The 25,174-nt window shown below is 34.2% G+C and overlaps 1 protein-coding gene across 1 annotated transcript in view; it reads right to left on the bottom strand.

Annotated features, from left to right (window-relative positions):
• Nucleotides 1–25,174, bottom strand: part of LOC136035061 (F-actin-uncapping protein LRRC16A-like) — a gene marked incomplete in the record, with an annotated part of 202,446 nt that overhangs the window by 60,247 nt on the left and 117,025 nt on the right. Inside the window, 3 exon segments of the mRNA XM_065716658.1 lie at nucleotides 2,441–2,573; nucleotides 19,352–19,486; nucleotides 21,976–22,239. Of these exon segments, the coding sequence (XP_065572730.1) occupies nucleotides 2,441–2,573; nucleotides 19,352–19,486; nucleotides 21,976–22,239 (532 nt within the window).

Raw genomic sequence — 25,174 nt, forward strand, 5'->3', positions numbered from 1 at the left:
ACAACATTGTTTTTAGTAACTTTGCTAAAACAACTGAATTACCATTGCTGTGAACGCGGCAGTGAGTCTTAATTGTATTGTATCAGATTAACGACGCTTCTTGACTACTAAGGTCCCTGCGTCGGCCCTGCAGTGCATTACTGCAGCATGATTCGATCTCTGGGTCCCGTATTACCAAGCTAAGGTCAAACCCACTGCGCCACCACAGGGCAATGAGTCTTAATTGACTCTCCTTAATTAACTCCTTGAGGTCACTTGTGATCAGTGATTTATCAGTATCTGTAACGGTGAAGACTTTAGTCGGGAAAAAAGCATGGAATTTCTCCTGAAGTAGGCTATTTAGCTTACTGACTTTGAAGTTGATGTCGTGCTCTGAGCATATGTCATCAAATTCGTAGCTGCCGATCCAGCGACTGAACGTAAAAATCAGATCTCTTGTTAGTGGTCGTATAGTAGTTTTCATTCGTTTGGTTTTGGATATTGCTGAATTTGCTTCCCAGAAGATTATGAAATGATTTGAATTCTGGAGGGTTCCTAGGGACCGCAGTACATCATAGAAGTCTGCAAGGTTTGTTGAGATCAAGTCAAGTATGCTGTAAGCTATTTGTTATTTGAAGGAAGGGTAGATGTGATCTTGGCATGAAGCTTTACAAGTGACATTTGTTACTACAAAATTAGTATCTTCATTGCTAGAAAGCAATATGAAATTTTCTATTTTTATATCCTACTACACTTAATGGGGTAGCAAATAATCTTTCGATGCTGAGTCAGGTAAGCAAAAGTTCAGTTTTTGCTGGCTAAAATGTGCATTTGATTCACTTATATAGGCTACAGTGCTTCTTAAAAGTGGCAAGCATAGCTTGAGCCTGTATATCGTTCCCACAATCACGGCAATGGTTTCAGGACCATTTATCAACCTAAAACTTCCACAAGAGCATGCCTCCCATTTGCCGGAGGAAGCTCGTACTTGTCTTAAAGGGGGGAAGGTGTAGTTCCCTCGCTCGATTTGTTTAGTAACTTTGAGCTGGAGGCTCATGATCAACAGCATTCTTCCATGATAGTAGAATATACCATTCAGTAAACAGGGTGTTACACGCATTAGAATACTACACAAGTGACATCTTGAATCTCAGTCATCAGTTGAAGCGGATCAGTAAAATTTCTGCAATCCCTCAAGACGAATACCCTAAGGTTGGGCTTTATTTTAGCATAAAAACGTTCAACCTGCTCATTGGATCAGGTTGTGCGAATACCTAAAGGTTTTAAGTCAAAGATATTCAACTAGCTCAGAAGTTCAACCTGCCGATCAAATAGTTTATTTGGCTTTTTCATCAGGTTCTCCCTACAACACACGAGATCACATCTCATTGAGGATCCCAACCGTTGAATTCCAGTATCTTATGCCTCTATTGTCACATGCGAATACTTTTCTGATCGTCATCTATTAGCTTGCTTCTACAATGCAGTAGCCCTTTGGTGTATCTTACATTTTGTCCCATTTCGAAAAATCCTTACAAAATCATAATGATCATTCATTCTATGTTTTTCGCAAAAATTTTTACTACGTCTAACACCTTGGAAGAGAAACACCCAATAATTCACAAATGGTAAGTACAGACCTGTTACTAGCAATCTCTGAGGCTTTTGCAAAATATAACAAAAAAGTTGCTGGCCCTTTTTTATTTAAACAATTATTATCCCTGGCATTAGCACCGATTATCCCTGGTATCCTCTATTAGTACACCGCCTACAGTTCAGAACCGAGAACTTGGATATAATACCATCTACTACCATAATACCATAAATACCATCCATAATACCATAATACCATCTACATGTATCTACTATAATCTGCTGCTTTTGAAAGTGCAGTTTCATTTGTTTATTATGAGGTCGGCTATTTTCTTTTTCATTTTTAATCCTTTATTTCCGTTGCGTACAAAACTTGTTGTTTGTCTTTAAGTAAGTTTTGCTTTCTTTTCTCCATCTTATTTATTCTCTTTTCGGCCGTGTGCAGTACTTACTATATAATAGGTTTTTCAATAAATGAACAAGTGTTTGATAGAGACCAAAAGAGTAAAAGAAAAACAACAACAAAAACTCTTTGAACACTTGTATCTCCAAACGCACCAGAAACAAAAACATTTTTTTTCCTGGTAACCAGAAAACTGAAAATTTTAAGGTTAAACATAAAAGCGTGGGACAATCTTGGCATACTTTTTTACTGATCAGGGATTAACGTTTATGGTTACACGACACTACGATTTTTTGATATGGCAAAGTTCTGATTCTTCCTGGCAACAGCCTTTTTTTCCTTTTAGTTGATTTGGAGAAGAAAAACACTTTATGAAGCTTTTTTTTATCACTTCTAAAGTATTTCCCTTTTTGGACTACCATTAACTAGTCTATTGTAAGTGAGGCTATCTGCAGCGGGACTTACCTGGTTCGATAGAGTTAACAGAGCTAGCGGCACCATCTGAAGAACCAGTGTGGTTTAGGGTGTCAACGACAGACTTGGGTCGCAACTTCCTACTCTGCTGGTAACGACGAAGGTTTGACAGTGCAGGGGTTGCCTGGAAAAATAGCTCATTACATCAAAACATCTATTTACTTATCTGTTTATTTACTTTCTGTTATTTACTTATCTGCTATTAACTGTTTATTTTTCATAATAAAAGGTACATTTTGAGGACACTTTTACCAATTTTGAGGACACTTTTACCAACAAGAGTATATTTATATTATACAGAAGTCTACCTCGCCCACTTCTTCAATACCAAATACGGTGGCTGGTATGCAGACGAGTGTTTTTGTGGGTTTTGTGATTATGATGATATCCTGACGACTCTCTTACCTAATAACAAAACAGCCCTACTCTAATCACTTACGCTGAAGTAAAAGCATAGCACAAGTATATATGTGAACAGTGGCGAAAAGTTCGATACTCTCCATTAAAGATTTTTGAGACATATCAATCTTGAGAGAGAGACACTTTTATTATACATATCATCAATATACAAAACAAACCACATCAGCCACTTTAGAAAGTCAGAGACTTGTTAGTAGTGGCTGATAAACATTAATGAGCACCAATACCAACAACAATAACAAAAAAAAAAAAAAAAAAAAAAAAAAAAAAAAAAAAAAAAAAAAAAAAAAAAAAAAAAAATGAAACAAAAAAAATTGGGAACAAGAAAACAACAGGAAAACAAAGAATAAAAAAAAAAAAAAAAAAAAACAAATAAACAAAATGAAACAAAAAAAAATTGGGAACAAGAAAACAACAGGAAAACAAAGAATAAGAAAAAAAAAAAAAAAAAAAAAAAAAAAAAAAAAAAAAAAAAAAAAAAAAAAAAAAAACAACACTTAAAAAAAAAAACAAATCAATAAGCCATCCAATTTAAATTGTTTATTTATTTTCTACTCAGAAGGTGATTCTTCAGTCTACTCTTAAACTGGCTAACATTTTCAGATAACCTTATACTCATTGGTAAAGAATTCCACACTACTGGTCCAGCAAACTTGGGACCAAAACTTCCCCTCTGAGAGCTGCGACACTCATATACCAAATCATCCATATTTCTAGTCTCATAACTGTGGTATGAAGAATTCCTTATAAACATTTGACGAAAAATTTCAGGGGACAAACCATAAATACTCTGAAATACAAATATAGCAAGTTGATAATCATAAAGTTGGCTAACATTAAAGATCATAAGTTTCCTATAGCAATTAACTGTATCATTTTCACCATGGACATAATTTTCTAGTAGTCTAATAACTTTATTTTGTAAAACCTGAACACGTTTAAAATTTGTATAAAATCCACCAGCCCATATCACACAACCATAAGAAATATAAGGCATGACAATAGAATGATAAAGAGTTAAAAGGGCAGAATGAGGTAACTGATTTCTCAGACGCCGAATCAATCCAAGCCCTCTAGATACCCTAGCTGCCACCTGATCACCATGTGCTTTCCAATTCAGATTTTGATCAAGCTGGAAACCAAGGTATCTCACCACAGCTACTTGTTTCAATGGCCTATTACAAAGAAATATTTTTCCATTTAAATCAACTGGACTTCCTTTCCTACTAAATAATATAAAATGAGTTTTTAAAACATTCACTGATAAACGGCTAATCTTTGTAAAAATTAAAAGATGACTTAAAGCTTGATTAATTTTCTCCACAAGATCATCAGCATTTCTTGCAGCAGCTGAAAATACCGTGTCATCAGCGAAAGAAGTATTAACAACACCCGGAACATAAAACCGCATAGTATCTACATATACAAGATATAGTAAGGGACCCAAAACAGAACCTTGCGGAACACCACAACTTATAAAAAATTTATTAGATATAACATCATCAAAACATACACGTATCGACCTCCCTATCAAATAAGATTCAAACCACTTTAAAATACTACCTGTGACTCCAAGTGACCTTAGCCTATCAATTAAAATTTTAAAATCAACCGTGTCAAACGCTTTTTTAAAATCTATAAAAACCGATAAAGTCATTTCACCATTTTCCATTGATGTATTCAGAAAATCAAGAAAATGCTGCATAGCATGAACAGTAGAATGTCCTTTCCTGAATCCGAACTGGCTATCACTTAAAAAACCATGTTTTGTTAAATGTGCATAAAGCTTTTTATGCATAACTTTTTCATACATTTTCGAGAACACCGACAGTAGAGAAATCGGTCTCCAGTTAGTCAGATCAGTCTTTGAGCCACTTTTGTGAAGAGGAATCACTCGCGCCTCTTTAAGCTTTTGCGGGAATTCTCCCGATTTCAGTGATAAATTAATCATGTAAACAAGGCATGGTAGGAGATAAACCATAATAAGCTTGAATGTCTTAAGGCTTATACCGTCACTACCTGAAGAGTTGGACTTAATACTATTTACAATTTCTTTCAACTCCTGCATATTCGTTTCTTCAGCCTCCATTATTAGTCCCAGGCCTCTATCATCAATGAAAGCTTCCTCACTTGTTCCTTGACTCAGTGGCTGGTCTTGCTTTTGAACCACTTCACCAATCGTCGAGAAGTAGGCACCAAAGTGATTCACAATGCTCTGCTTGCCTTCATAGACTTTTCCATCCACAATTAGTGAAGTTGGTGTATTTTTCTTCTTGTCACTACCCAACACTTCTCTCAAAACCTTCCATGTTCCCCTTGAGTCCCCCTTTGTTTCCCCAAGTTTCAATTCATAATAACTCTTGACACAAGATCTTCGTAATGTATTCACTTGATTTCTTATTTTTTTGAACTCTTCAAACATATCAGCACTTTGGCAATCTAAAAATGACTGATACAGTAGATTCCTCTTCTTAATCATCTGAATAAGTTCTGATGTAACCCACGGCTTTCTCGGTGATTCCCTTGTATTTCTCAACACTTTTAGTGGACATGTTTTATCATATATCGGCTGGAGAATATTCATAAACATATCAAATGCATGGGATGCATCTTCTGTCTCATCAAAAACTGGTTTCCATGAAACCTTACTAAGTTCCTCAGCAAGGTTTTCCATATTCTGCTTCCTTAATTGCCGCATTTGCTTTTTTTCTGCCTTTTTCTCTTTGGCAATTACTAGTGGCACAGAAGCTACAACTGGGAGATGATCCGAACATGGGAATACCAGAACATCAGCAGCACTAGATTTCAGGTACTTCGAACTAACAAAAATGTTATCTATTATAGTTGCTGAATGACTAGTTATACGTGTCGGGACCCCAACAAGGGGAAATAAATCATTTGAAACCATCAAATTTAAAAAATCAAGATTAATAGCATGTAAATCATACAAATCAAAATTAAAATCTCCCATACAAATAAAATTTAACTTGCTAGATACCGCAGCTCTCATTAATACCTCAAATCCTTCCGTGAAATCCTCCAAACGAGCACTTGGTGGTTTATAAACCTCACTTACAATAAGTTTTTTTGAATCAATAGCCAGTTCAAGAGTAAACGATTCAACCTTACCCTCTATCCAAACATCAACATCCCCCCTTTGACGGCAAAATATCCCATTTTTTACAAGGAATGCTAGACCTCCCCTTGCCATCAGCTCACGGTTTTTCACAAATAATTGGTAACCTGGAAATTGAAATGAAGGCAGAAAATGCTCAGAAGTCAAAAAAGTCTCGCAAAAACCAATAACATCAAAATAGCTATTAGACAGATCTAGCAAATGCAAGATATCATTATAACTTGTAGTTAGATGACAATTCCAATGGCATACACTAAGAAAATTCTCACTTTTTTCCCATGACGACGACGTAACTGGAATATATTTACTCAATCTTTGGCAATCAAAATCAATTGCAAAATAATCATTTGCTATTCCATCGCGAAGTATATCATTCAGTCGAAAAGGGTCAGATTCAAATTTTCGCAACCGATTCATGCCATTCAACTGATCAGACATATAGTACGTAAATAATCAGTTTGCGAATCATTATAAACGCATAGTTAACCTATATGAATAATTTTTTTTTTGCAATACGGGGACAGGTGGAATAATAATGAAAAAAAAAAAAAAAAAAAAAAAAAAAAAAAAAAAAAAAAAAAAAAAAAAAAAAAAATGGGTTCTCCATAGGGGGGGGGGGGAGAGTGGCCAACAAGACGAATCATAAGCAAAACAATGGTAAAAGAAGATAAGCAAGATAACTCACAAAAAAGAAAAGATCAAACAAACGAAGACAAAACAATAAACAAATAAATACTACAAACGAGAAATAAAATAAGATATTAATCTAGAAGGTGTCTTCAACCTTCCTAAGCCTCCTAGAAGAAGCTTCACCTGGTAGGCGAGCAAAAATACGGCCTTGGTCCGACCAAACGTTCTTTGCTCCGAACTTATCTCTAGCACTGTCCAGGATAATCTTGCGCTGCTTCGTGAGATATTCATTCACAAAAACACCAGATTTCGCTAGCTTAGACTTCGCTTTAAAGACAGTATGCGCAACATCTTTATTAGAAAATTTGACAATCACAGGGGCAACTCGACTTTCATCACTAATCTGAGCTGTAGGGTTGGGTAAGCGAAAACGTTGCATAGAAAGAATTTGATCACTCATAAGAGCACTCAAGCCCATTTTGTCCTTTATTATATTGTGCATTGTTACTTTAAGGTCAACACCAGGGGCCTGTTTGACCCCTACGAATACAAGGGAATCAAGCTGAGCTTCTTGTTGATACTCGTCAAGTCTATCTTCCATTTTTGCAATACGATTTTCCAGCGACTCTATTTGAGCTCTTAACCCCTTAAGTACTTTGCCAATTTTATCAAATTTACCATTATATTCGACTGATAATCCATCATAAACTTGGGATATTATCTGTTCAGCAGTAACTGGGTTGATACTATTTTTTTGTGCTACCTTTTCTGTGACCAATTTCCCGATATCCTTGAGCATATTTTGCTTTGTTTGTGCTAACTCTTGTTCTGTAGAGACTAACTTTTCAACAAGAACAGCTACCGATGATTTTTCAGAATTTGAGCCAGTTTGAGCGGAGGGAGCTTTTTTTAAATACTGTAAGTAGATATCCGGGAAAATCTCCAGCTCCTGAAATGCCTTATTCACGCTCCGTTCAGTTTTATGTGATGCTTCTTTAGACTTTTCCGCATAGAGAACTAAATTTACTTCTAAGACTGTCTGAAGATCATGGGATCCATAACAGAAAACTAGAAACTTTGATGCTTTTTCTGATTGGGTGTTAACGTCTACAATTCTTACTGGCCAAAGCGGGTAATTTCTAAATTTTGCCAACGCCAAGTCCCCTTTCTTGAACTTGCTCATTTCAAACTTCAGAACTGGCTAACTTAACTCACTCCTCCTTCCTCTCGTTTCTTTTTCTTTCCTCTCCCTCTCTCCTTACATTCAATTTAAGTCCACAGAATATCAAATATGTAAAATCAATAGATGTTGACACCTTGATAAACCGTCACACAAGTTTTAATTAAAACTGGTATTTTGCCAAATACTGCGAGATCTAGCAAGTGGGATTAAAATTCATACCTCAGACTATCAGGTCTGTGAAAATGAAAAATAATCCGATTAGTTTAGATGTTGACACCATGAAAGCTATTTCAGTACTGGAATCTAGACCTCTCTTCATGAGTCCGCCTATCGATGCATACACAATGACAAATTTTTAGCGCATTGCGACCGACTTATGGGAAAACTATTGCTGACGTACTGTGATCTTCCCATTCAGCGTGCAATGATGGCATTTTTGAAGGAACTGTTCGCTACTATTCGTATATATACTAATGCTCTGAGTAAGAGTTACTAAAATTTAGTCAGTGCTACCTCTTTATATACATGGCATCCAATTTTCAAGTATCCCAAAGAATTTTAAGGTCAAACATGAGCCATATACGGCCCACCAATAATAACATTTTGGCTAAACAAGGAAAGTATTACTACTATAGTGAAAATACGAGCATTTTATGACGAAAACGAGCATAGACTTACATGCTGTTTTTTAAGAGGGGTTATGGAAGTTTTTCACGGTTTAATTGAAACTAACAAACAATAATCTGTATGTCTAAACCTGCATAGCTCTCCTAATATCCATCATCTACCGTATAATGTCCAGGTATCAGCCTACGAGTAATAGCTCCGACAGAAAGGTTCGCTGCGTTTTTAAAAAATATGCTTAGTTTTCCTACTTTTGTTGTTGCTTCCGACCCATCGTTTGTGTCTTCTTAGGATAGTTACAATTTACTAGAACTGAACTTTAGTTGAAAAGTGACATGATCCCCTGGTATAGCAGCAAAGACACATTTGATTTCCGGTCATGTGGCTATGTCTCAAGCGTATAACTCTTTTGTTAATTTGCACCAAGCAACAATACAACACATACACTAAAAGCTGACTTTAACAATTAATTCATCCTCTTTATACTAGTTATGATTACCTAGTGTGATGGCCTTGACGATTTCAAGCGGTTACAGACCGTATGTAAAACAGTATGTTAAAGATGCAAAGACCAGGAACTTATAGTTCCTATAGTTCCCCTTATAGGAACCTATACCAAAAAACTAAGTAGCACCCAAAAGCTCCAATAAACTTCTAAAAGATAACTTTAAAAAATAAGAAATATAAATCCTATAAAAATTCTAATCTAATTCTCATTCCAATTTAAATTTTAAGAAAAAAATCCTAATTCTAAATCCCCAATATCTCCAATTAAAATTCTAAACGAAAAAACTACACGACTATAGGATATGACTCAAACTCCCTAAAGGCACAATTAAAACACTAGCTGTCAACACGTACCAAATTTGATTGAGATCTAATAAGCTCATCTGATGGAAGCAATTGACAAGAATGAAGGTATTCGTTTACAGATGTTAAATCGAGTAAGGACACTAAAAGTCATAGCTAGCTCTAGACCTAGGTTTAGCTCTAGCTCTAGGCCTAGTTGAATGAATTCTATCAGCCCAGCGATTTGACTGAAAATTAGACATTTCAAAACCAGACATATTTCCACCCTTTCTTTCTACATAAGTGAGATTTAGGAGCATAACGACATATTTTAGGGACAGCCTTCCTCCTTCCCAAAGACATAAGTAAGACATCTTCAGTTACTTGTAACTCGGTTTGTGGATATTAGAAGATCTTTTTTGGTAAATATCCTGCTGACTACAATTTAAGTACACCTCACCCCCTCCCCCCCAAGGCCGGTTTGGACCCAGTATCCCAAAAGACAAAAGTATGACGCAGGCTGGTATCCCTCTTCATATTTGGCTAGAATGAAACAGTCTGAATACGATGATTGTCACATGATAAGAATCTTAGTTCTGGCAACTATTTTGACTTAAATTACCAATTTCCCTCCCCATTTCTTCAACATTGCGTTCCACCCCAAAAATAGTATGAAATTAGAAATACTAATTACTTCTCATCCAGTTCAATTTCAGAATATTAATGACAAACTTAGATGAGAATATTCCGTATTACATGGAAAAGATGCCCCCCCCCACCCAAAGACTTTGTGATCATGGACGAGTCCTCAAAAGACTTAATCTGAACTCATGATCCTACTTTTTTTTTACAAGTTTGGGCCATATCCTACAACCTCTTTTAGTGCACGTCCTTTCACTAAGAATTTTAGGGATCCTCTACAATGCAGAGAGCCAGAGCCGCCCATCCATCCAAGAGGCGAAGTTAGAACCCTAGTTCAAAATTATTATCAGCTTCGGCTAGGACCTGAAATTCCCAACGGGTAGATACGCCGTTGACAAGAACATAAGGCCAGTGCTTCCAATATTCCCAAAATTTGCTCAAAATGAAGAGGGGTTCTCTGAAATATCCTCAAAAGCTAAATTTAATAGAAATTAAAAATTTGTGTTTCGTGTCAACTTCCTTGTATTTAAGGAGGCTAACTTTCAGGTGGATTTCGGAGAACTTAATTTTGTTCTGTGATAACTTTTGAGGTAGTGGAAACACAGACAAGGACCCATTTCCTCTGGAAAGGTCACAACAGACCTGGCGTTCCAGAAGGAACAACTGAGGCACTAACTTCTACTACCCACTAGATACTAGCCCTTATCTCTCAGTAAGTTTGGATGACAACCGACGATCCCTTCTGGAATAAGCCTTGAAGACAAAGATTTAGGCTGCCTTCCTAGCCATTAGAGAGTTAGAATTAAGATAGAGTTAGGCCAATTTCAATTTACAACCGACATTCTTTACTGGTCAAAATGTTACGGGCAAGGGTATAAGGATCCTTATTCTTGCAGAGGTCGGATTGTGTCCAAACACTCAAAAAGTAAAACGAAGACATTAGCTTTTACCTCCCACATAGTTTCAATTGGGTTGATCTTTTTTTGTGTATATTTGCTGATCACAACATTCTAGCAGCCCCCCCCCCCGTGGTTGGATCGGAGACACATTCTCAAAAGACAAAATTACTATCCTAACTTATACTTCCCATTAGATTTGATTGATAATCTTCATTCAGAGACTTCAGATCAAGTGTAGATCTCCACAAGTTATAATAGGATGTTTCTTCAGACCAATTTTGATCGAGATTTTAGAACGAATTTTAATACAGGTGGTAGGACCTGGCCTCACCCAGAAAAGACATACAAAAGAATTAGAGTTCACTTTCAACAAACGACTAATTTGATGACTAGCTTTAGAAGATGGAATGAGTGCAATCCCTTACGCACTTCTTTCCCAAAAGTCGGTTGGACTTTTTAAAGCCCATTCACCCAAGAGGTTGGATGACGCACGGACCGTCTAAAGACTATTAGGTTCCTCTTATTTCTCACCAGCAGCCAATTTTGGTAGACGACACAATAGAGAAAACCAGAATGCTCTGGAAAATGCGACCCCCGAAGAAGTCGGATTCAGAATTGCCTCTGAAAGGCATGATTGAGATCCAGCAACATTTTTTTAGATACAATAATGACAAGTAGAGAACCCATTGCCTCCTCCCTAAGAGCTTATTTAAGGTCCCAATCCCCGAAAGGCATAACTAGGACACAAGCTTTTATTTCCCAAGAATTGTGACAGAGATCTAAAAACTGCTTCTGGTAGATTCAAGGTGACAAGGATTGAGTGACTTCCTTGGGTAGAGGTTGAATTATATCCACACACTCGAAAGGCACAAAATAGGTACTAGCTTTTAATTCTCATGAAGTTTGGTAGGGACCACTCAACTCCATCTGTTAGATAGTTAAAGAACAAAATACCAAAAAATCTTCTCTGTTCCGCCCACCTACACGCCGGACAACAGCAGGACCTGTTTCCCTCTAGTTCTAGGCCTTCGCTTCATATGCATACGGAACTTCGGAGAACGCAACCAAAATCCGAAGTCTAATTAAAAGAAAATATGAATTCAGAATTTCGAAACTAAATTTTCCGGAGGTAATCCTTAAAAACCAAGAAGGGAGCAAATGTCAGTCTCATGTCTGAAAGGGATAATTTGTTGTCTAAACGAGTCTAACTTAAAAGGACACCCAAGAAGTTAATTTTTAAAGTACTATAATTTCTTTTTGGTTCAATTTTTATGATATTAGCAGGCCAGAAAAAAAAATCGGAGTAAGTTTTGCGGTCTTCAAGAAAATTTCCCCTCAGTTTTACGATCCCCATGCTCAAACAAAACTTCAAATTTATACCTTTCGCCCGCTCTTAGCTATAAGCCGCTTAGTACAAGAAAAAAAAATCTAGAAATATCAGTATGGCTAAAGCTGGACAAAAAGAAAGAAAGAATCAAAAGTATTGAAATTAAATAAACATTCGCCATTTCTTTCCTTTTTTAACCAAATGTAGCTCTGTTTAATAATTTTGCCCTCATACCACTTTGAGGTGGGTAGGCCTGTTTAGACTATCGCTCGTACGATTACAAAATATTGCTTTGCCTGATCAAACAGTTCGTGGTAACGAAATGTAGTAAGGAGCGACCCGGCTCAATCGCAAACGAAACTCTAAAAAAAAGGAATTTTGATACTAATAGATACACCAAAAGAATCAGATTTTTATGCTGATTTTAAATATATAAGTTTCATTTAGTATTACTCGTCAATACTAAACAAGCATTTCCATTACGAGCAAAGCTTCTTGGGCCTAGTAACCGCTTTACTTTTGAAATAGTTTTTTTCTTTTAGTATCAATAAATTGATTGATTGATTGATTGATTGATTGAAAAATTACGAGCCTGAGAAAATTTGTCTTGTTTTGGAAAATAGGGAGAAATACCCTCTAAAAGTTATAGGATCTTAACAAAAATCACACTATCGCATTCAGCGTATCATAGAACCCTACTGTAGAGGTTTCCAGCTCCTATCTACAAAAATGTGGAACTTAGTATTTTTGCCAGAAGACCAATCAAGGGATCACATGTTTATTTGTTTGTTTGTTGTTTTTTTTCCCAGGAGTGATCGTATCGACCAAGTGATCCTAGAATGTCGCAGGAGGGCTCATTCTAGCCGAAATTAAAAGTTCCAGTGCCCTTTTTAAGTAACCAAAATTGGAGGACACCTAGGCCCCCTTCCACGCTCATTTTTTCCCAAAGTAAACGAATCAAAATTTTTGAGATAGCCATTTTGTTCAGCATAGTCGAAAAACATAAATAAAATGTAAATTTCGTTTTAATTATGCATGTACGGTGAGCCAAAATCAAAACATGCATTTATTAAAAAACGTTCAGAAATGAAATATGAAAACAAGTTTTATAACTGAAAGTAAGGAGCGACATTAAAACTTAAAACGAACAGAAATTACTCCGGGTATGAAAAGGGCTGTACCCTCCTCAACGTCCCACTCTTTACGCTAAAGTTATTTACTTTTTTTATAAAGTAGAATAGAGAGAAAGAGTCAAACTTTAGCGTAAAGAGCGGAACACTGAGGAGGGAACAGCATCTTTCATGCACGGAGTAATTTCTGTTCGTTTTAAGTTTTAATGTCGCTCCTTACTTTCACTGAAAAAACTTGTTTTTATTTTTATTTAATAAACAAAGGAGTTGAGCCTGATATTTAATAAAGCGTTTAAACCGTCATAAAGTGACCATAGATCTAAACTACAATTTTTTCAAGCTTTATTCAAACAGATGAGCATTTGATTACTTAAAAAAAAAAAAATATAACTTGTGTCAATTTAGACTGGATATAGAAGAAGCTCATTGAAAATTGCAAACTAGCCTTAAATAATTGTGAAATGTAAAACTTACCAAATTGAGATACTCCAGAATCTTGTTAAAGTAGCAAGAACAGAAAAATATACCATAAGCGAAAAAGCATGAAAAAAACTGAACACAATGCTGAATTGAACCAAGTCTTGAAAACAAACAGTAGAGCAAACAAGAAAAAGGGTTCATTATTAGTTTTGATTACAATGCAACAATCGATGTTGTGATCAGAGTATGTGCTTACGCCAATAAGAACTAGTCGCATCAATCTACGAAAATTTAGGAAGGGGGAACAAAATTTAATTTTTTAATATCCAAGGGTGGGGGGCAAAGTTGTCACTTTTTTTATTTTTCAATGAATATACCCAAAGAGATGGTGTTCGAATCTTAAGGGGGGAAGGGGATAAAAACCTAGGAATGCAGTTAGTCAAGCTGGCTCTTCAAAATTATTTAGTATTCGATGCCAAAAAATATTCAAGTCCTTTTGTAAGCTCAAAAGCTAACCCCCTTTGCAGACACATAAATCACTAAGGCCTCAAAAACCTTATTTTATCACAACACTTGAAACTGATTTTGACACTCTATTAAAACGCAGATGCCCCCAAAGATAGTACAACCTTTCCTTGTGAAAATAGGTTTTTAGCATGCGAATAAAAGAGACGGAACATTTTTCAATAAAAACCTTCACAATCTCCTGCTCAAAGCTTTAGAAATTTCATAACTCTTTATTAGAAAAGTCTGCATTGGAACCTGTTGGTGTAACCGTAATATCTAAAAATATTTCACTCAATGACAGACTCTAACTCACTAAACATGCTTTGACTTAGGTAATGACAATTTCAGATTATTTTATTTTTGGGGCTTTAGAGCTCCACTGGCAACCATCGGGTTGCCAGCATATCAGATCTAGAACCAAAAACATCACGCGCCGAACGTGCCGAACAGATCTGCGAAACCTAAATAACTTAAACCAGTCGCAGTGGGGGGACATACTGGCAGCATTAAACTCACGGGAAGATTGGCAGCTCCTTCTCGATGCCCTGGGTACCTTTGGAGGCACAGGCAGACAAAAATTATGCTGAACTCATAAGAAAGTAAAAATAAATTGCATGTCAAACAGTACTATTTTTCTAAGCTTGTACTAAATTTTTTGAAAAGAATTGTAAAATCACCACATTCTACATAATTTCTTTCTACATACACTATCTTGAATACAAATTCTAGAAGTAGTTACTATTTGGTCATAATTTTACTAATTTTAGAAGAAAAAAAAAGTATTGTGAAAGGACCGTTGTTTTCAAGATACATAGTTAGGGATTATTTTAGAAAGAAAGTGCTAAAAAATACACAAACGTAGTGCATGCAATAGAAATGGCGTTAACTCAATATTCATGTAGAAAGTCTATTGACTTAAAATTCTAGAATTAGTTACTATTTGGTCATAATTTTACTAATTTTAGAAGAAAAAAAAAGTATTGTGAAAGGACCGTTATTTTCAAGATACATAGTTAGGGATTATTTTAGCAAGAAAGTGCTAAAAAATACACAAACGTAGTGCATGCAATAAAAATGGCGTTAACTCAATATTCATGTAGAAAGTCTATTGACTTAAAATTCTAGAAGTAGTTACTATTTGGTCATAATTTTACTAATTTTAGAAGAAAAAAAAAAGTATTGTGAAAGGACCGTTATTTTCAAGATACATAGTTAGGGATTATTTTAGAAAGAAAGTGCTAAAAAATACACAAACGTAGTGCATGCAATAGAAATGGCGTTAACTCAATATTCATGTAGAAAGTCTATTGACTTAAAATTCTAGAAGTAGTTACTATTTGGTCATAATTTTACTAATTTTAGAAGAAAAAAAAGCATTGTGAAAGAACCGTTGTTTTCAAGATACATAGTTAGGGATTATTTTAGAAAGAAAGTGCTAAAAAAATACACAAACGTAGTGCATGCAATAGAAATGGCGTTAACTCAATATTCATGTAGAAAGTCTATTGACTTAAAATTCTAGAAGTAGTTACTATTTGGTCATAATTTTACTAATTTTAGAAGAAAAAAAAAAGTATTGTGAAAGGACCGTTGTTTTCAAGATACATAGTTAGGGATTATTTTAGAAAGAAAGTGCTAAAAAATACACAAACGTAGTGCATGCAATAGAAATGGCGTTAACTCAATATTCATGTAGAAAGTCTATTGACTTAAAATTCTAGAAGTAGTTACTATTTGGTCATAATTTTACTAATTTTAGAAGAAAAAAAAGCATTGTGAAAGAACCGTTGTTTTCAAGATACATAGTTAGGGATTATTTTAGAAAGAAAGTGCTAAAAAATACACAAACGTAGTGCATGCAATAGAAATGGCGTTAACTCAATATTCATGCAGAAAGTCTATTGACTTATAATTCTAGAAGTAGTTACTATTTGGTCATAATTTTACTAATTTTAGAAGAAAAAAAAAGTATTGTGAAAGGACCGTTGTTTTCAAGATACATAGTTAGGGATTTTTTAGAAAGAAAGTGCTAAAAAATACACAAACGTAGTGCATGCAATAGAAATGGCGTTAACTCAATATTCATGTAGAAAGTCTATTGACTTAAAATTCTAGAAGTAGTTACTATTTGGTCATAATTTTACTAATTTTAGAAGAAAAAAAAAGTATTGTGAAAGGACCGTTGTTTTCAAGATACATAGTTAGGGATTATTTTAGAAAGAAAGTGCTAAAAAATACACAAACGTAGTGCATGCAATAGAAATGGCGTTAACTCAATATTCATGTAGAAAGTCTATTGACTTAAAATTCTAGAAGTAGTTACTATTTGGTCATAATTTTACTAATTTTAGAAGAAAAAAAAGCATTGTGAAAGAACCATTGTTTTCAAGATACATAGTTAGGGATTATTTTAGAAAGAAAGTGCTAAAAAATACACAAACGTAGTGCATGCAATAGAAATGGCGTTAACTCAATATTCATGTAGAAAGTCTATTGACTTAAAATTCTAGAAGTAGTTACTATTTGGTCATAATTTTACTAATTTTAGAAGAAAAAAAAAGTATTGTGAAAGGACCGTTGTTTTCAAGATACATAGTTAGGGATTATTTTAGAAAGAAAGTGCTAAAAAATACACAAACGTAGTGCATGCAATAGAAATGGCGTTAACTCAATATTCATGTAGAAAGTCTATTGACTTAAAATTCTAGAAGTAGTTACTATTTGGTCATAATTTTACTAATTTTAGAAGAAAAAAAAGCATTGTGAAAGAACCGTTGTTTTCAAGATACATAGTTAGGGATTATTTTAGAAAGAAAGTGCTAAAAAATACACAAACGTAGTGCATGCAATAGAAATGGCGTTAACTCAATATTCATGTAGAAAGTCTATTGACTTAAAATTCTAGAAGTAGTTACTATTTGGTCATAATTTTACTAATTTTAGAAGAAAAAAAAAGTATTGTGAAAGGACCGTTGTTTTCAAGATACATAGTTAGGGATTATTTTAGAAAGAAAGTGCTAAAAAATACACAAACGTAGTGCATGCAATAGAAATGGCGTTAACTCAATATTCATGTAGAAAGTCTATTGACTTAAAATTCTAGAAGTAGTTACTATTTGGTCATAATTTTACTAATTTTAGAAGAAAAAAAAGCATTGTGAAAGAACCGTTGTTTTCAAGATACATAGTTAGGGATTATTTTAGAAAGAAAGTGCTAAAAAATACACAAACGTAGTGCATGCAATAGAAATGGCGTTAACTCAATATTCATGCAGAAAGTCTATTGACTTATAATTCTAGAAGTAGTTACTATTTGGTCATAATTTTACTAATTTTAGAAGAAAAAAAAAGTATTGTGAAAGGACCGTTGTTTTCAAGATACATAGTTAGGGATTTTTTAGAAAGAAAGTGCTAAAAAATACACAAACGTAGTGCATGCAATAGAAATGGCGTTAACTCAATATTCATGTAGAAAGTCTATTGACTTAAAATTCTAGAAGTAGTTACTATTTGGTCATAATTTTACTAATTTTAGAAGAAAAAAAAAGTATTGTGAAAGGACCGTTGTTTTCAAGATACATAGTTAGGGATTATTTTAGAAAGAAAGTGCTAAAAAATACACAAACGTAGTGCATGCAATAGAAATGGCGTTAACTCAATATTCATGTAGAAAGTCTATTGACTTAAAATTCTAGAAGTAGTTACTATTTGGTCATAATTTTACTAATTTTAGAAGAAAAAAAAGCATTGTGAAAGAACCATTGTTTTCAAGATACATAGTTAGGGATTATTTTAGAAAGAAAGTGCTAAAAAATACACAAACGTAGTGCATGCAATAGAAATGGCGTTAACTCAATATTCATGTAGAAAGTCTATTGACTTAAAATTCTAGAAGTAGTTACTATTTGGTCATAATTTTACTAATTTTAGAAGAAAAAAAAAGTATTGTGAAAGGACCGTTGTTTTCAAGATACATAGTTAGGGATTATTTTAGAAAGAAAGTGCTAAAAAATACACAAACGTAGTGCATGCAATAGAAATGGCGTTAACTCAATATTCATGTAGAAAGTCTATTGACTTAAAATTCTAGAAGTAGTTACTATTTGGTCATAATTTTACTAATTTTAGAAGAAAAAAAAGCATTGTGAAAGAACCGTTGTTTTCAAGATACATAGTTAGGGATTATTTTAGAAAGAAAGTGCTAAAAAATACACAAACGTAGTGCATGCAATAGAAATGGCGTTAACTCAATATTCATGTAGAAAGTCTATTGACTTAAAATTCTAGAAGTAGTTACTATTTGGTCATAATTTTACTAATTTTAGAAGAAAAAAAAAGTATTGTGAAAGGACCGTTGTTTTCAAGATACATAGTTAGGGATTATTTTAGAAAGAAAGTGCTAAAAAATACACAAACGTAATGCATGCAATAGAAATGGCGTTAACTCAATATTCATGTAGAAAGTCTATTGACTTAAAATTCTAGAAGTAGTTACTATTTGGTCATAATTTTACTAATTTTAGAAGAAAAAAAAGCATTGTGAAAGAACCGTTGTTTTCAAGATACATAGTTAGGGATTATTTTAGAAAGAAAGTGCTAAAAAATACACAAACGTAGTGCATGCAATAGAAATGCCGTTAACTCAATATTCATGTAGAAAGTCTATTGACTAAAGATAATTCTATGAAAAAGAAAATATAGATAGAGCTTCTGTTTCAGAAAAACGGCCAGAATCTAGAGTTGACAGTGCTGCATTTAGCAGATTTTTCAAAATTAAACAAAGTTTATTGCGAAAAATTGAAAAATTTCTTTGAAAATGTGGAAAAATACTGAAATAAGTGAAGATAAAGGTTAGCTGCGAGCAAAATGTGTTGACTATGATTATTCTTCATTTTATGAAATAAGAATTGTATTCTTAATATATTTCCTTCTCTCCAGTTATCTGAAATAAGTGAATATAAAGGTTGGTTGCATGCAAAATGTGTTAACTATGATTATTCTGCATATTACGAAAACATCGTTCACTTATTTCAGTATTTTTCCACTTTTTAAACAATTTTCGCAATAAACTTTGTTTAATTTTGAAAAGTGTGCTAAATGCAGCACTGTCAACTCTAGATTCTGGCCGTTTTCTTAATATATTCCTTCTCTCCAGTTTACCAAATTTATTGTGGATCGGGATAGTTAAGACTTACCACAGGCGAGGATTCAGATTTCTCTGTTTCGTTCACGGATAAACGCTCTTCTATTGAAGGACTGGAGGACTGAGTGGACCGACGGTTGGCACTGCGAGATATATCGGAGGTTGACCTATGCTTAACACCTCCAACCTAAAACAAAGGAAATAAAATAATTTCCAGTAAGATGAGGAGAAAAAATTTGGACCTTCCGCAGAAAATAAACGAAAAAACTTCACGTTAAAAGTTAATAAGTTCACATTAGCTAGTTGTCGTATGTGGTGTACAGGTAAACAAAATATAACTTCGAGTTTATGATGGCTTATATTTACTAATTACAACGTATGTCCATGAAAACTTCTTTTGAGGGGATTTTATTCGGCTGTACTGCATCTTTTAGGTGTTTGGATGGGTGGGTGAGGTCAAGACCTCGTTCATGTGCTTATCTGTTTCAATGAATAAAGTAGTAAACAAAAATAGTTCCTTTAGAAAACTTTTAAATTTCTTAAAACCTGAAAAGATGTTATGCAGAATACCTGTCTAATGCAGAAGCGGAAAATTAGGATACTACAGTAACGTTTATCGCCTGCACAATACGGAACACCCTTTCGGTAAATCAAAAGCTGCGCGTGTGTATATCCAAAGTCCAAATCCACTTCCAGTCCGGCCAGCGTATATGTTAGTTTCGTTCGAATAACCAAGGATTCAACTACCCCTTTCCTGTCTTTAATATTATTAGTATCATATCAGTTGGTCTCACGATGTCTGGAGCATCAATAGCCACAACCAATTCGTGACTTTGTCAAATTTGATGATTATGTCGCGGTATATAACGAATAGCCTAAATTATTCCTACCCCATAGAACATACCGGAAGAAGGTGACTATGACGAAAACCAGGCCAAAGGGTCACGACTAACAACTCTACCTAAAAGTGTCTTACTGCGTCACCTCCAATTTCTCTTAGGAAAAAAAGGATGACTTAATTACAAGAAGTTATAACCAAGTTTAATATTGCGTTGCCACAGCGCAATATTTGCGGCTTGGCACGAGTTGAAATTCCAACATTTCTTTTTCTGGGGAGGGGGGGAGAAGATAGAAATTTTGCACTTGAAGCTTGCTGGTAAAATGACGTTTGTCTGACATTTGACGTTTACCTCATAGAAGAGAATAGGCTACGGATTTTTTTTGGCTTTCGTCCAATTGGCTCTGTTGATAGTTAAACATAAATAAGAAAGAAAAAATAATTAAATGCCATTAAACAAAAGGGGATTATTAAATATCAAATAGATTACTAAACATAAAAGGAAATACATTATTAAATATCAAGAAAGATTATTAAATATCAAAAGGAAAGTAAAAACAACGCAATATTTTTGGGAAAAAGTGAACAATTCGTGAACATTTGTAAGTTGGAACATGCATTGTTTCTAAGTAAAACTTGTAACTGTTTGCACTGTTTTAACAAAATTAACGGTTGTAACAGTAACATTATTACAACTTTTAGCAGTTGTAACAGTTTTCTAAGTAACAGTTTACATGGGCGTTTCTAAGTAACATTCAGGCACATAAAGGTATTTAAATACACTAATTAAATTTGACCTTGCAGATACTTGTTAATATAGATACTCGTGTACTTTGTTTTAATCCTGGAGGGTAGGAAAAAAAAAAATAATAAAAACCTATTTATACACGAGCATATTAGTATCTGGATCTGATTGATTAAACCTGCTTTCTAAGGATAACCAAAGAATTCCGGAAAAATTATCCAGGTCCTTTGAGATTCTGCGATACAAAAGGAAGAATTAAGAATATATTGTTTTTTGAATAAAGGTCATGTTTGTAATCCATATTAGACTATTTTAAACGTGGAGATGTGTAAATAATTAGTCAAGGGAGGGGGGCTTTTCTCTTTGTAAATGGATGTTTCCAAGATTATAGTTTTGGTGTGTCTACCCTGTTTTGTTTGACATTTGAAGATCTTGTTTAAAAATTCAAGAACAATTTTGTTGGTTCGGGGCGGTGAGCAAAGGAAATTTTAATTTACTGCTAGGAAAGGGGTAACACAATTTATTTTATCTCTCAAAAAACAGCAGCCCAAACGCTACGCCTTGTCTATGCTAATTTATCGACCAAATTAAGAAAAGTGCTATATAGAGGATAGTAAGGCCATATCCCAGAGGCGGGGTTAGGAGGTTTGAGCCCTCACCCCTCCTTCAAATATTTTCCAACTCGTAAAGACTTAACAAAATACATATAAACAAATTTTGATGCGTTTTTAGGTTTATTTTGTAACCTCTCCTGCGAAAAAAAACAACCTAGATACGGCTCTGGAGGAACGAAAAGAAAAATGACCTCAACAGGAAGAAATTTTTGTATTGCTGTCTTGCTTAAATCTCTCCTGTTGCGCTTGCGCTTTCTTGGGTTGTAGGTCGTATGTTCACCATAAAATTTGAGCAAGTCAAAAATCAATGAGTAAAAGGAAATTGCATGATTTTCAAACCCTTCAGCAAACTCAACGGGTACAAAGCAACCTAAGAAAATTTTGTGTTCAGTTTTGAAATTTATCATTACCGATTGTCCCTATTTCATTTTCACCTGAAAATCAAATTCGTCTGAAATTGAAGCATAAAAAGGGCTTACTAGACTTTTGTACGTTTTTGATAAAGCATGAACAGTCTCTTCAATGACTCTATCGGAAATGGCAGTTACAACATCGAGTATCACATCATTCAACTTCGCAGTTAATTCGGAAGCACAGTTATTAGTCAAGGAGGCCAATACAAATTCAGGCTTCAATGTAGCCTTTGGTCCCAGGGTAGACAGCAGCTCCGTGGTAAGATTCCTTGAACGAAAGAGTTCTGGGCACCTTGATTCAGCTTCGGTTACAGCATCACTTATAACTGCCTGAAAAAGCGTGGGTGTACAACTTTGCCCTAGTCTTTCAGACAAGTTACTTGATGAGACAAATAATATAGAAAAACTGTGGTCTATTACTAACTATTAACTTAACAAGAGCTATATTGTGTTATAATGGACTCAGGCTCCATATAACTCAACCCTATTCTACTCAAAACTCGTTCAACTCAACCCCCGGTTAGATAAACCCCCGTGCAATTTAACCCTCATTCAACTCAACCCCCATTCAAGTCAAGGCTTGGGTGGGGGCTTGTTTCCCTCCGATCTTTCTCTAATCTTAAAAAGTAAAGTAGAATTTTTAATTTTCAATGAAATGAATCCTTTCTGAAGTTTATACGGGCACCTCCTCTATAAGAACCAGGGTATATGCCTGTATTATGCGCCCGGGGTATAACTTACAATGCCGTCCTCGGGCCCTGGGGGGGGCCTCTGTCGACTCTGGAGGTTTTGTTATCTGATTTTTGAGCTATTTTTGCCAAAATGGCTATCTCAAAATTTTTATCGGATGAATTTTGGGGAAAAAAGGAGCAAATTTCCCTCTGCCTCCCAATTAACACCACTGCGTAAGATATGAAAATTGTGTCTCAGCAGACATTAAGAGTTGGATGTCTAGTCTGTGTGCTCAGGCATATCGTACCACTAGCAGTGGCGTATCCAGGTGGGGGGTTAATAAGATTCAGACCATTCCCCACCCCTTGATGATGATAATTATTTTTTAAGACCTTGAGTCATCTCTTCACAGGTTTTTACGATAGTTAAACTTCAATCAGAATAAATGCCAAAACTAGTTATAATAGGCTCTGGGTCTATGTAACTCAACCCCATTCGACTCAAAACTTGCTCAACTCAACCCCCGGTTAAATAAACCCCCGTGCAATTCAACCCTCATTCAACTCAACCCCCATTCGAGTCACCTTCAATGCAATTTAGTCCATGCAACAGGTTAGTTCAGAATGAATGAGGTTGAGCTGAAGAAGAAGAAGAAGCTGCATATCAAAACTCTATAGATTCTGCGTTTTAAACAGTGATCATCACCATACGCTTTCCAGTTAATCACAGAATTATTTTCTTTATTCGCACTACATTGTTGCATAGAAAGATAAAAATTGAAATATATCTAATTCGTATCCAAAAGCTCTTTAAAGTGCGATTACAAACTTACCATTTATTTTCCTGTTTACGTTTTTATTATGTTCCCTATACTATTATCTTGTATACTCTATTAGGTTTTATAAGTTACTACTCGAAATATATTTTTACTTTTTTCCCTAGAACTGAGTTCTCCCTCTTAAGACATCGCAATATGGCAACTTTGCTAATGATAGTATGCCTCTCGTTCGTTACCAAGAAGATGTGTAACACAAAACAAATATTGGTCATGGGGTAAAGACTTTCCGATTCTCTAGAAACATTGAAGGACTGTCATTCCTCATGTATTTCAAGGAATTTCGGTCAACAGTGATGAAACTGGAGAAGTGAGAGAGTTCAAATATCTCGGCAGCTTTTTTACATAAGATAATAATTTCTATTGATAAATTATACAGAGACTAACGTTGGTTTTTTTTTTATCTTCAATTGCCTTAGAACTATTCGGTCAATAACAAATACTCTAAGAAGTTAAAGCTCAGAATTTATAATATGAATGTTCAAGGCGACTACAAGCAATTGATAATATATATATATATATATATATATATATATATATATATATATATATATATATATATATATATATAAATATATATATATATATACATATATATATATATATATATATATATATATATATATATATATATATATATATATATATATATATATATATATCTGCCTGTCCATGGATTATTCTTTATGGTTGATTGTGTATGGCTATGCTGTTTGACCTATGTGATTGTATGGATGAGTAGGGTTAAGGCCTCATTCAAGTGCTGGTCTATATTAATCACTAATTTTGGAAAACAGTCTTCCTTTTCTCCTTCTGTCTTTTTTTTTTTTTTTTTTTTTTTTTTTTTTTTTTTTTTTTTTTTTTTTTTTTTTTTTTTTTTTTTTGTGCTGTTGCATTGGTGATTTCTCTTTTCATGATCTATATATATATATATATATATACATATATATATATATACATATATATATATATATATATATATATATATATATATATATGTATGTATATATATATATATATATATATATATATATATATATATATATATATATATATATATATATATATATATATATATATATATATGTGTGTGTGTGTGTGTGTATATTTCGACAAAGAAAAAGGAACTATAAACCACGTCCTCATCCTTTATGTTAAAACAAAGCAGCGATGGATAGTCTGGGGGTAAATAATGCAGACGGGCGGTAAAAAAATTGCCATATGACATATGGTGTAAATATGGTGTTAAATATCCACTGGTCTCTGCAAATCAGGTGGATTCAATTATCTCTTAAAAGGCGATAAAAGAAGAAGGCGAAACTAGCTAGCGAGGACTTAGATAGAGGAGCTATGGTTGAAAACATTCTCAAACCGCTATAGCTGCCTTAAGTATCTCAGGAATAGGAAGACCTAAGCCTCAGTAAGTAAGAATATGCAAATTATACTCCTTTAAATCTTTTGGCAACTGACGGTAAAATAACAAAGGAAATAGGAGACTTAAAAAAAAGTTGGAATGATTGTTCTAGAATAGCTGCTATGTTATTAAATTTACATGATTTTACTACTTTTTACAACATTTTCCAATTTTTTATATTTAGATCCCCCTATCCTCAAAAATGGAGAAATACATTAAAAATGTAGGAAACTATATGGATGGTCAGAAAAATCGTGACATTTTGGGAAGTTATCATTGTTATCAGGAGCAACCAAAATAAAACTCGAAATACTATCTTTTAAATCACCAGAAGCTTCCGGTGT

This window comes from Artemia franciscana, chromosome 13 (assembly GCF_032884065.1).
Source record: "Artemia franciscana chromosome 13, ASM3288406v1, whole genome shotgun sequence".
NCBI classification, from domain to species: domain Eukaryota; kingdom Metazoa; phylum Arthropoda; class Branchiopoda; order Anostraca; family Artemiidae; genus Artemia; species Artemia franciscana.